General features: G+C 46.8%; 2 protein-coding genes across 2 annotated transcripts in view; both read left to right on the forward strand.

Annotated features, from left to right (window-relative positions):
* Positions 1-1,572: 1,572 nt before the first annotated feature.
* Positions 1,573-3,590, forward strand: LOC146196688 (macrophage migration inhibitory factor homolog). The gene is made up of 3 exons (XM_084598463.1): positions 1,573-1,780; positions 2,397-2,569; positions 3,439-3,590. Exons 1-3 carry the CDS (start codon positions 1,673-1,675, stop codon positions 3,506-3,508), a joined length of 351 nt encoding a protein of 116 aa, XP_084454589.1. The 5' UTR covers positions 1,573-1,672; the 3' UTR covers positions 3,509-3,590.
* Positions 3,591-4,673: 1,083 nt separating this feature from the next.
* Positions 4,674-12,337, forward strand: part of Ube2g1 (ubiquitin-conjugating enzyme E2G 1) — a 29,879-nt gene continuing 22,215 nt past the window's right edge. The window contains exons 1-3 of the mRNA XM_084598464.1: positions 4,674-4,830; positions 6,057-6,159; positions 12,027-12,124. Coding sequence (XP_084454590.1) covers positions 4,785-4,830; positions 6,057-6,159; positions 12,027-12,124 — 247 coding nt within the window. The 5' untranslated portion in view covers positions 4,674-4,784. The remainder of the gene's footprint in view (positions 4,831-6,056; positions 6,160-12,026; positions 12,125-12,337) is intronic.

A 12,337-nucleotide genomic window follows, 5' to 3' on the forward strand; every position in this document is an offset into this window, starting at 1 on the left:
GTGGCGGGCGCAATGACGGCCCACAACAGATAAAATTCGGTGGCTGGCTAGCCCCCGCTGCAAGCGGCGTTGACCTACCGTCCCAGCTCCGTAGGGCCAGGAACTGCCACCCTCCACCCCCGCCCTGATTTGCGTGCACAAATGGGCGGGAATTAGAAAGTGTGAAGAGAGCTATAGTAATCAACCAACTGCAGTCTGAAAAATTCCGAGAGCACTTTAGAATCTGCACTGCATTTTTTGTCGGACAGAACCAACGTTTTAATTGTTGAAAGCATCGAAGTTCACCGACAGGAAAGGGGAAGCGCAGTATCTGTCACTCGCGGAGTCCCGCTGACACATTTCGCGAACACTGCAACGCTCAAGCTTACGCATTTCTCCAGCGCATATATTCTGCAGTGATCTCGGAAAATATTTAAAGTCCGTGTGTTGTGCGATGTCAGTGCACGTTAAAGATCCCTAGGTGGTCCTCCACAACGGCTCCTCTTTCTCTCTTTCCACTTTCTCTCCCACCTTCTTCCCTTCATATGTGACCGATACTGTGCCTTTCCTTTCCTGTGAACCAATTATTACTCGGGTTCGGCGCCGACCGCCGGCGGCTGCGTTTCGACGGAGTTGACAATAAACTATTCCCTGCCCCGCCGCGATGCAGCAGTGGTAAGACGCCCGATTACTGCCCGGCCGGAGTACCCGGGTCGATCTCGACCGCGGCGGCTGTGTTTCGATAGAGGCGAAATGAAGATATATGCGACCGCGTGTGCTGTGCGATGTCAGCGCACGTTAAAAATCTCCAGGTGGTCGAAATTACTCCGTGCCCTCCACTACGACTCCTCTTTCCACTTTCACTCCCACCTTCCTCCCTTTTCCTACGGCGCGGTTCAGGTGCCTATACAGAAACAAGTGGGTCCTTCCTGTGAACCAAAGCTGCCCGTACACCGCACCTGGGATTCGTGGTGAAAAAGAGAGGATCCACGTAAGAGCCGCTAATTGAACTGTGAACACCTTATAACTTGAAACAATAAGTGCGGCGTTGGGTACGGCACATGACCTAGTTGCATTTTCACAAATATACACAGCACGCCAAGTACACGCGCTGCCCCCACAAACGGTACTGCGGCGGCTAAAGGGCCTCTGAGCTGACCGAAGCGGAGTGCGTTACTTTTCTTCATGTTGAGCTGCGTTCTTTTTTCGTCGCATCAGATGATTTAACATGATGACAATTTTATGATTAATTTTGACCTTATATCAGGCAAGTACACTGCCCAAACAGTAAAACCAGCAAAACTCCATAGTAAATCCTAAATTTTGTGGAAAGTTGAGGCCGAACATGAAAACGTTCAGGCAGAGAGGTTTCAGCGACTACACATGACGTCTAATATATCGCCCTCGCGAGCAAGTTTATCCAGTTTATCTCGGAGGTCATGAGCTACAACTAGTAGTTCCACAACCTGACGTTTTGGCGCTGTGCTAAGTTACTCTTCTTTTTAATTATTATTATTCTCGCTCTCACTCTTTCTGTCCTTTTCTCTTCCCTAGCGCGTTTATTGGCTGTCCTCCTCTCTGGACCCTCACTCTCGGCACTTTTTGTTGGGAGTGGGACGGCTAGCAGTCTTCACGTCTGTAGAAGTTGCATCGGAGCGTTGTAAGGCACTGTCTTTCTTTCGCAAAATTCAAAATGCCAACCCTTACGATTAACACCAACATCCCCGCAAGCAAAATTCCAAACGACTTCCTGAAGACTACGGCGAACGTCGTGGCTGACTCTTTGGGAAAGCCGCTTTCGGTAATGGGCGGCACGCACTGAACGCCGGTTGTTGCTATCGTGGCTCTAACCAAATTCTGTTACGCAGTTTGCGAGTCATATGTTTTGTTCATTGATATTTTTGCTAGATCTGTGTTCAAAATGACAGCATTTTAGAGGCAGAAATGCAATATTGTGCCTGCAACAAATGTTTACGTTTGAATATAATTCGGTTAATTATCTGGTTAGCAATTTGATTAGCGGATTAGCAACCAAAAATGTGTAACAGGGCACGCAAACCCTTAAACGCGCTGTGATATAAGATTGTTTGCTCTTGTGGAGTGAACCCCCCTTGAAGGTTCGCACTGCAGTGGCGCTAATCCACCTGTTATCGATAGGCGCGATCTTGTAGAACTGCTTTCGTCGGTTGCTATGCGCTTGAGCATTGACGAATCGTCTCTGCTGATATCGCGCTGTTTTAAGTGCATGTCGGCGATTTCCGCACAGAGTGGTCATTCATTCATTCCAGATGCCGCTCTTTGCATCACTTTCTGTAGTCCAGGGCACCGCTGTATGATGGTTTCTAGTTTGGAGTAACTCTTGATGAAAGTTTCAATTCCGCTGTCGGCGCCTTTATCTGCCTTGTTTTTCTTTTTAGTATGTGGTGGTCCACATCAGTCCTGATCAGCTGTTGTCATTCGGAGGCACTGATGAGCCATGCGCAATTGCAAACCTGTACAGCATCGGCTGCCTGAGTCCAAAGGAGAACAAAAAGCATTCAGCAGCTCTTTTTGAGCACATCGAGAAGGCCCTGGGCATCAAAGGAAACAGGTTTGTTCCGAGCAGAAAGACGTCCAACGTTATTATGTACTTTTCTTTCACGCTGACTGCATTGCTTTCTTTGATGTGTTCCAACACTTCGGTAAAATTGCTTGTGTGTATGACCTCGAAGCAAGCTTTGGGCTCATAGTAGTTATTAAAAAAATTGACGCTCAGTAAAGATTTTTATGAATGTCATAGGGCACATGCTTACTGGTTACGTAATGAAGCGTTAGGTTCATGTATGCTGTGATAGTTAAGGCATGTAACGGTGACTTATTGCTCTGTCATATGTCAGATATCTGACCCTGCCAAATTTCTACACAGTTGTTTTCAAAATTCCATACTTGTCAAATGTCGGTGTACTTATAGGAACCTATTGGGGTTGTTGCGAGAATGTAAGAACAAAACAAAAAATGAATTACTGTCCTTGGGTATGTGCTGCCTGCAGAGAGGCAGTAGTCACTTTGTTTTCTGTTTCTTTACACATAAAATGCACAGTACAGTCTCAACAGAGGAAAAAAAAGCGATACTTACTTAGCTCACAAGTGAAATGGTGAATAGTGACTTAAAAGCATTAATAATTAATACTGTTAACTACAATTTGTGATATCTGTTCGTCAGGCTCGGAATGAAGAAAGTTCAAAATAAGACCAGCACAAGTTTTTTTTGCTAAGCACCAATGGTGAAGCTATCTTTAGCCTTTAGTTGTAATGATGGAATTTTTTACGGTTAACATTGTGACCCTGAAGTAGTCTTTTTTTACATTCTTAGTGTTTTCACATTAATCTATATGCTGTCTTAGAAGGTTGCTGGCAAGTGTGAGACAATAGCACACTGTTTTTCAGTGCTTTGACATTGCTGTATATGCTTCTTTACAGGATGTATATCAATTACTTCGACATGCCAGCAAGTGATGTGGGCTACAATGGAAAAACTTTTGCTGGCTGAATGAACCGGCCTCTGCTTGCTAAACAAAACAAGGCTGCATATTTTCCAAGTTGAATAAACTCGTGCATATTTTCAAGTAGAATGGACTTTCACTGTGGTATTCTAGTCGCCATAACTGTGTCACTGGCCTTATAGTGTGGGCAAAATGTGCAATACATTTACTTATTATTGTGATAGTATGCCTTGCAGCATAAAATGATTGTTTTTAATATAGGTTCAAGTCTGATTCCCTAAAGAAATACTCTGCTGCTGTGGTGGTGTACTGGTTAGGGCGCTCGACTACTGTGCCCAAGGATGCGGAATCGAATCCAAGCCATGGTGGCCGCTTTTTTGGGGGAGGCGAAAAGCAAAACACTTGTGTTCTGTGCGATGTCAGTGCATGTTGAGATTCCCCATTAATATTTAAGAGGTGTCCGAGACCTCCCGAGCTTGAAAGTATAAGGACTGTATGAATACAAAGCAGGTAACCATTTTTTGTTCTTGTCAGTGCTGTATTTGGAATATTTCTTCTCTATCGTTTCGACAGTTTAACAGCGAGTAATAATAGGAACCAGTAATACGTTTTCGAAAACCAGACATGGAGAAAAATAATGATTTCTCCGTTTTGTAAAAACGATCTGTAAAACAGGCAACCAGCCGCTTTCTCTCTTTCCCGCTTTATTTCCCTTTCCTCTAGTGCTTGAATCACTACAGACCCCCTTGCGATGGAGCCAGACTTTAAGCACAGCTCTACGCAAAGCAAAACTGTCCATAGGATGCATGACCGAAGCCGGTACAAAGTAATGTGATATGCCTGTAAACATTGATTGGCATAGCTAATCAAAAAAGAAATTTTGTCCCTAACTTACGTAGGTATTGGAGGATCGGAGCTTCAGAATATTATTGGAACTTTGGAAGTACTCTATGAGCTGCGCAACGAAAACCAATGTGAGGGGAGGTAAGCTCAATCAACAACTAGTTAGGTGGTTTAGGCCGCTACATATAACGGATTGGCCACTACGCTCAAGTAGGCAATTTTATCCGAGTAATGGCCACGTGAGAATGAAGTAACTAGTAGCGCCGTGACTAGTCGTTCGGTACGTAATGGTAATGGAATGGTACCAAGGAGGCAAACCTACCTAATGTTTTCAAGTAAGTGCGAGTACAGTAAACATCAACTCAGCGGAACCGGAAATGGGAGACCATATGGTTTGAGCGCATGCTCAGTGGGTGCGAGGACAGCCATAGTTGCCGTCAGTTATTGTTCGCGTGAAGAGGTGCGATAGATATCGTCTGAATGGCAGATCACCAGTCGGCCCTGCTGCTACGGAAACAGCTAAACGGTAACGTATATAACTTTCGCGATCTTTTCATATACTACAAGCCTCGCTGCAGCGCTTACTTTTCGTTGGAGCCGTCCCGGTCCGGGCCGTGCCGCCTAGGTTTTAACTGCTTTCTTTTGTCCTCGCCTTCCAAGGCTATGCGCTGCGTCCGCCGGATTTGCCTTACGCAGCGTGTCTTCCCGTCACCTGTCCTCTGCTGTGAGTTTTCGGGGTCATTAAACGGCCCAACATTTCTCTCTTAACTCGCTTCCGGCGCGTCTGTTCCTTGAAAGAAGAGAAAATCGTCCCCCTCCGCACCTCGCCGTTTCCCCCTACGCTTTTGTTAATTATTTTAGCGCCACGGGCTAACCGTAGCTTCGGTACCGGCCCGTTCGGCGCGTTTTTCTTGCTCGGACCGTGTTGCCGTGGCTTGTGGTTTTAGCTGTGCAGCGTATTCTGCGCACCTTTCAATCTGTCGGACGTCGACGTTAGCACGCTTTCTTCGTTGCGCAATTGCGACCGCTGCTGCGAAGTGTGAAACGCTTTTGAAATCGCACGCTCACACGCGCGCCTAATGGTCTTCCGCCGCGCTGGCCTGACGTTTTAACTGTCTTTATCCTTGCTTTTCTCCTGCGTCTGTGCTAGTATCGTTTGCTCGCTCTGTGTCCGCTACCGGTAAGTCGTGAGTGTCGTAGTTGAAGAGATGCGCTTTTATTTCTTCTCGCGGTCATTCGTGACGTATTACCCGGGTGTGACTTCACCAGCCCCCGGTAATCATTCTTGTGACGAAAGCTTATGGTCGGTCGCTGAGGGCGCAAGACAGGCGTAGTCAGGTGGTCCTCTTATTGGTTTTGTGATTCGTTTTGTTATTGAAGGTAGAGTTAAAATGAAACGCTTGAAGTTAATATGGTTCCTGGTACCAGTGCCGCTTGGACGATGCGTCTTTAATCAGTTCAGTTCAGTCGTGTCCGACTCTTCAAACTTTAATAGGAAGTCACAATTTTGTTGCCACCGTTTCTGAGCCATAAAAAAAGAAAATGTATTGTCGTTATCGAACTTTTTTCAGGTCCGCTAGCGCCGTTTGTGCCGAGGTACCGAAATGTTAAGCTTGGGATTCTGGAAACTGAAGTTGCAAGCTTCCGTCTTACACAAATATGTTTACTTCACTGAATTCAATGTGTACTGAGTGCCAGCGACTGCGGGAATTTTTTTTTTTTTTTTTAGTTTTCTCATTCTGTTCTCTTCAGAGCTGAAAAAAAATCCCGTGGAAGGCTTCTCTGCCGGGCTAATAGATGACAATGACATCTACAAGTGGGAAGTACTTATCATTGGGCCACCGGACACACTCTAGTAAGTTCCATTTCTGCATTGCCTTCTTCTGTGTATTTGGGTTTCATTCTACTTCTGCTATCACAAAATCGGCCGTCATATTCTTGGGTGGGTGGTCACACACAATCGGGCATTCTTTGGCTGACCTGGTCGCAATTAAATGCACATTTATGAAGGGCTTGATTATATGTGTGTGTGTATGTGTGTGTGAAAGATGCCATCAATTTTTGAAACCAAAGGAAAAGTGTGTGTGCATGTTGACAACATAATAGGCAACATGGCACTAGCTGAAATGAGGCCATCCACATGTCGTGTGTGGCATAGTTGTGATAAACAGTGCAACTGACATGCAGAGGTGTGTTTGGTACTGACTTTAAATTAAAAATTTAAATTAATGTAAACCTTTAAATTGTCTTTAAATTAAAGCTGTTGGCGTTTCCACCTGCACACATGATTTAAGATCACACGAATGAGTCGGTAATACTACTTTGAGCTTTTAGTGACCACAGTGAGCAATAATCGCCTCCTTTTTTTTTTTTTTTTCCCATTCTGTGTTATTTTCATTAGCCTGCCATTGTGCTCATTTCTGTACATATTTGTGCTTGTGTGTTGTCCCTTGCAAGTATGTAAGAATACAGCAGGGAATACTAGTTTTGTCATCAAATGTGTCAGTTGTGGCCTGGCTGTCTCAGGTGTAGCATTTTGAGGGTTTTAATGGTTTCACTACTTTGTAGTAGACCCGATACCTTAGAGGCTGAGACATTTGGCCATGGTTGGTTAATGAAATCCTGCTGGGGTGGCTGCTGTTTGATGGGAAATAAATACCCGTGGGCTGTGTGATGTCAGCATGCATTAATTCCAGGTGCTCAAAATTAACCCACAATTCTCTGCTATGGCATCTTTTATAGCCCATGTGCCTCACATACCTTACCAAAGATAGGACTTTGAGCTGTTTTAATGAGGCTATTCATGCTATATGCTCATTCTAGTAAGGACATTTTCACATAGGGCCTTGTGCTGAGAAATGACAACTTGTGCTTTAGCCTAAATGGTAACACTACGGCTTGTGTTGAATTTTTTGGTTTCATATCTGCTTTTAAAGGGACAGTTTTTTAACAATTTTTTTCTTGCTCCGTTCTAAATCTCCATCCCCAAATTCACGAATAGCTGACTGTGGAGCTGAGAATCAAGGCGCAACAATTTAAAACTTAATTTTTTCATACGGTAGTCGTTTTTCTTGATAGTATACAGTGTGGGTAAACCAAGGAGGTTATAACCTCCTTGGGGTAAACACTGGTTTCATGGACACAACATACAGTTAGTATAGTAACTCTATGAATAAGACTGCTGCGCTGCTTAGGCCGCTTGCAGAATGCGTCATTAACACAAGATGTGCAGATTTTGTTAAAACCATAAAGGAGAATACAAAGAGCTTTAAATAGAATGGAATGAATTCACAAACTAAATAAACCCGGTGACATCTACAACAGATACCAACAGTCTTTCTTCTCTATAGCAGTACTGCCAATGGCAGTGCCAGTAAAAGTACAGCGGCATCTTTGTGTGATTTGGTGCATTTTAACAATGTATCAAGGAAGCTTAAAAAATAAAGTAGCTGTAATTTATGGAAAAAGCAAAAGTAGGCTGCCCTAAGTTGATATGGGCACAAATAGCTGTCTTTATGACGCTGTAGCATAGTCGTAGAATGTAGTGTACCATTTACTTCAAACACTCCAAGTATATACCATGTTAGTAGCAATGAAATGATAGTTGTGATGTCACCATCAGTGTAAAATATAAATTCATGGTTAAACCGCTAGTTCTTTCCTTGATCTAAAGTGTCGTTGCAGATTTGTGGCCGCTAAACGCTGGCCTAAAACCTTTGTTTACTGCACCATGGAGTTTCAAAAATTACTGCCTTGCTGTACTCATATAATGACGTCATGTGTATTCATAGTGTTCTGGTTTATATTGATACAAACTATAGTCGACGACGAAGCGGAGACAATCAGTGGCTAGTTGACGTAGACGATGAAGTGGTTGCTAGTTGGCGTAGACGACGAAGTTGGTTGCCTGGAACCGCGCTCAGACCGCTGCTCGGACCGCTCTCGGACTTTGGCACGGCAGTCTTCTAGGCTCAGGGCGCTGCCTGAACGTTTGGCTCAGTACCCGTTACAGTCTGGTGGAGGATGATGTCACGGTGCCACCACGGTGCAGTGTCGTAATGCGCGTGCAGAATGACCTATTTCATGACTTTGAGGGCATGGCGGAGGGTCATATTCCGCTGCTGCTGGAGAAGGGTCTCATTGTTGCCCGAGGTCTCGTTCACCTACAGGATGGCTGCACTACCGTTCTGCTCACCAACTTTTCGAACAAATTTCAGCACCTCGTCAAAGGCACGGTGATCTCCTTTCTCCGACGTCGCGGAGTGTCCACATTTGTGCACCGTGGAAGAAGCCCTTCAAGATGACACTGGACCTCGCCATGTTCTGCCACCCGTCAAAATAAGCACAGAGTTATCACCGGCTCAGAAGGATCTGCTTTCGGCTGTCTTGGCAGATTTTGCAGACTGCTTCGCAACGTCTTCCAAAGTGGGCCGAACTCTGGTCGCCAAGCACCGTATAATAACAGACGAGACCACGCGCCCCGTATGCCAACGCCCATACCGCGTTTCTCCAACGGAACGAGCAGCGATTCAGAGACAGGTCACCGAAATGCTTTCCGACGATGTCATTCAGCCGTCTACAAGCCCGTGGGCTTCGCCGGTTGTTCTCATCAGAAAGAAGGACAATACTCTGCGGTTCTGTGTCGATTACAGAAAACTTAATCTCGTCACTAAAAAGGACGTTTACCCACTTCCCCGCATAGACGACGCACTCGATCGACTGCGAGATGCATGATACTTCTCGTCGCTAGACCTAAAAAGTGGGTACTGGCAAATAGAAGTGGATGAGAGAGACCGGGAGAAGACTGCTTTCGTGACACCCGATGGCTTGTATGAGTTTAAGGTGCTACCGTTCGGCCTATGTTCGGCACCGGCCACGTTCCAACGCATGATGGACACCGTTCTGTCCGGTTTGAAGTGGCAGTCGTGTTTGGTTTACCTGGACGATGTCGTCATATTTTCGACCACCTTCGACCAACACCTAGAAAGGTTACGCCTTGTTTTAAAAGCTCTCCGAGACGCCAATCTGACAATCAAACCGGAGAAATGTCACTTCGGCTTTGAGGAACTTCGCTTCCTTGGTCACGTGGTCAACGCAAAAGGTGTTCGCCCGGACCCTGAAAAGACAGCTGCCGTTTCTGGTTTTCCGCACCCTACTGACAAGAAAGCGGTTCGACGGTTCTTAGGTTTGTGCTCCTATTACAGACGCTTTGTACGAGATTTTTCGCACATCGCAGAACCGCTAACCACACTGACTCGAGATGACACGCCGTTCCTGTGGGGAAGTGAACAAGAGGCTGCTTTCCTTGAGCTTCGCAGCCGCCTACAGAATCCTCCGATACTAGGCCATTTTGACGAAAACGCCGCAACTGACGTTCACACTGATGCCAGCAACGTTGGGGTTGGTGCAGTACTAATTCAGTGGCAAGACTGTGCAGAACGGGTCATCGCTTACGCGAGCCGAACACTTACCCGCTCCGAAACCAACTATTCAACAACTGAGAAAGAATGTCTGGCGGTAATATGGGCCCTCGCCAAGTTCCGACCATACCTCTACGGCCGACCTTTCCGCGTTATAAACGACCACCATTCATTATGCTGGCTCGCGAGCCTCAGAGACCCCTCAGGACGATTGGCTAGATGGAGCCTTAGATTACAAGAGTATGACGTAACAGTCTTATACAAATCAGGACGGAAGCATCAGGATGCTGACTGTCTGTCGCTCTCGCCCATCGCCATATGCCCAGAAGAAACGGCCAATGATTTTCCCTTTCTGGGGGCTATTAGTACAACCCAAATGGCGCAGCTGCAGAGAATGGACCCAGAGTTAGCGTCACTCTTCGACTATCTGCAGGGTGTCGACGCCCGTATTCCCCGTGTTTTTCATCGTGGGCTTCAAACGTTCACTCTGCGTGGTAACGTGCTCTACAAGCGAAATTTCGCTAACAGTGAAGAGACGTTTCTCCTTGTTGTGCCCTCCGAGTTGCGCCGAGATATATTGAGTGCCTGTCATGATGAACCCACCGCCGGCTACCTGGGGGTGAGCCGTACACTTGCACGAATTCGTCAAAAGTATTATTGGCCCAGGTTACTCCCATCGGTGCGGGCTTATGTACGCTCATGTCGTGACTGCCAACGTCGCAAGTCTCCGCCATCGAGACCCGCTGAATTTCTTCAGCCTGTTGCTCCGCCGAAGACCCCTTTCCATCAAGTGGGCGTGGATCTTCTCGGTCCTTTTCCGAAGTCCTCGTCTGGCAACCGTTGGGTAGTCGTCGCGACAGACTACCTAACACGGTACGCAGAGACCGCGTCCCTTGTTAAAGGTACTGCAGCCGAAGTTGCTCAATTTTTCGTTCATAACATTGTCCTACGTCATGGCACCCCCGCCGTGGTAATCACTGACCGTGGAACAACTTTTATGGCTCGCCTAATTCGGATGGTCATGACTCTGACTCACACTAGCCATCGACGTGCGACTGCGTATCACCCTCAGACCAACGGGCTGGTGGAGCGCCTCAATCGCACCCTCACCGACATGATTTCTATGTATGTGGACGCAGAACATCGCACCTGTGATGCGATTTCGCCCTATATAACTTTCGCGTACTATACCGCCACTCAAGAGACGACGCGACTGACCCCGTTCCAACTTGTCTTCGGTCGCCAAGTGAGCACGCCGTTGGATGCCATGATGCCAGTTAGTCCTTGCGGCTCTGATGCCGAACTTGACGCCGACATCTTTGTTCAGCGTGCTGAGGAAGCGCGGCAACTAGCACGCCTCAGAATCCACCGACAACAGGCGAATGACGCTGCTCGGTATAACCTCAGCCGAAGAATCGTCACTTACGAACCGGGCGACCTCGTCTGGGTTTGGACACCTGTTCGTCATCGCGGCCTATCTGAAAATTTACTGCGCCAATACTTCGGCCCTTACGAGATTGTTCGCCGTATCAGTGAAGTCACCTACGCCGTTGTTCCCGTAGCTTCAGCTCCATCCCGAAGGCCACAGCGTCCTGAAGTCGTGCACGTGGTTCGGCTGAAGCCCTATCATGGTCGTACATGACTGAACTTTTCGTCAATGCCGCTGGGTCCTTGTGACACTTTAGTGCACCCTTTTGCTGACTTCTTCCTAGTAGCACCTCGTCGCATCGAGTCGATGCTACAGAGGAGGGGGGCAGTGATACAAACTATAGTCGACGACGAAGCGGAGACAATCAGTGGCTAGTTGACGTAGACGATGAAGTGGTTGCTAGTTGGCGTAGACGACGAAGTTGGTTGCCTGGAACCGTGCTCGGACCGCTCTCGGACTTTGGCACGGCAGTCTTCTAGGCTCAGGGCGCTGCCTGAACGTTTGGCTCAATACCCGTTACAATATACACCATGGTCGATACCATACATTGCAATTTTTTTCTATCCTTCTGTTTGAGCTGTTCAGCAGCCTTGTGCCTAGGTATGTTGGCTATCAAGTGCTGACATCTATTCTCAGTGCAGTATGTGCTGTTGCTGGTGATAATTTAAGTTTTGTTTGTTTTTTCTATGCACTTAAATTCTTTGCTTTCCTGCCTGCACATTATTGGCTATGTCAGGAAGTGGACATTGCAGCTTGCTTCAGTTTTTTCATTTCTCAACAAAGGGTCTTATTTTTGCCTTTATGTTAAATCCTTGTAAATAATTGTGAGTGACATTGCCTTTTCCATTTTCCTCTTTCTTTTTTTCTTTCTAGCGAGGGTGGGTTCTTCAAGGCACATTTGTACTTCCCAAAGGAGTATCCGCTACGTCCGCCGAAGATGAAATTCATCACAGAAATATGGCACCCGAACAGTGAGTAATGGCACGTGGAGGCTGCCCCATTGGGGGTTAGGCCAAGCAGGGTCCACCTGGAGACGTGGCGGTCTTTGAACTCTTGTTCCACAGCATGGCACACGAGTTGTGGCGTCAAGCGCCAGCCTCTTCCCTGTGTGTGCATCCGTGTGTGGCAGTGACACTAGCTTGCAGTTTCAGTGGATGTCTTCATACACTGCACTCCCTTGCTTT

Source organism: Amblyomma maculatum, chromosome 3 (assembly GCF_055883805.1).
Source record: "Amblyomma maculatum isolate TAMU_Amacu chromosome 3, ASM5588380v1, whole genome shotgun sequence".
Taxonomy (NCBI): Eukaryota; Metazoa; Arthropoda; class Arachnida; order Ixodida; family Ixodidae; genus Amblyomma; species Amblyomma maculatum.

Bases quoted from the DNA above. Each gene is read 5' to 3' on its own strand.
- LOC146196688 (XM_084598463.1), top strand. From the start codon at position 1,673: ATGCCAACCCTTACGATTAACACCAACATCCCCGCAAGCAAAATTCCA. The intron at 1,781-2,396 runs GTAATGGGCGGC...TTTTCTTTTTAG, and splicing joins CTTTGGGAAAGCCGCTTTCG to TATGTGGTGGTCCACATCAG. The intron at 2,570-3,438 runs GTTTGTTCCGAG...GCTTCTTTACAG, and splicing joins CTGGGCATCAAAGGAAACAG to GATGTATATCAATTACTTCG.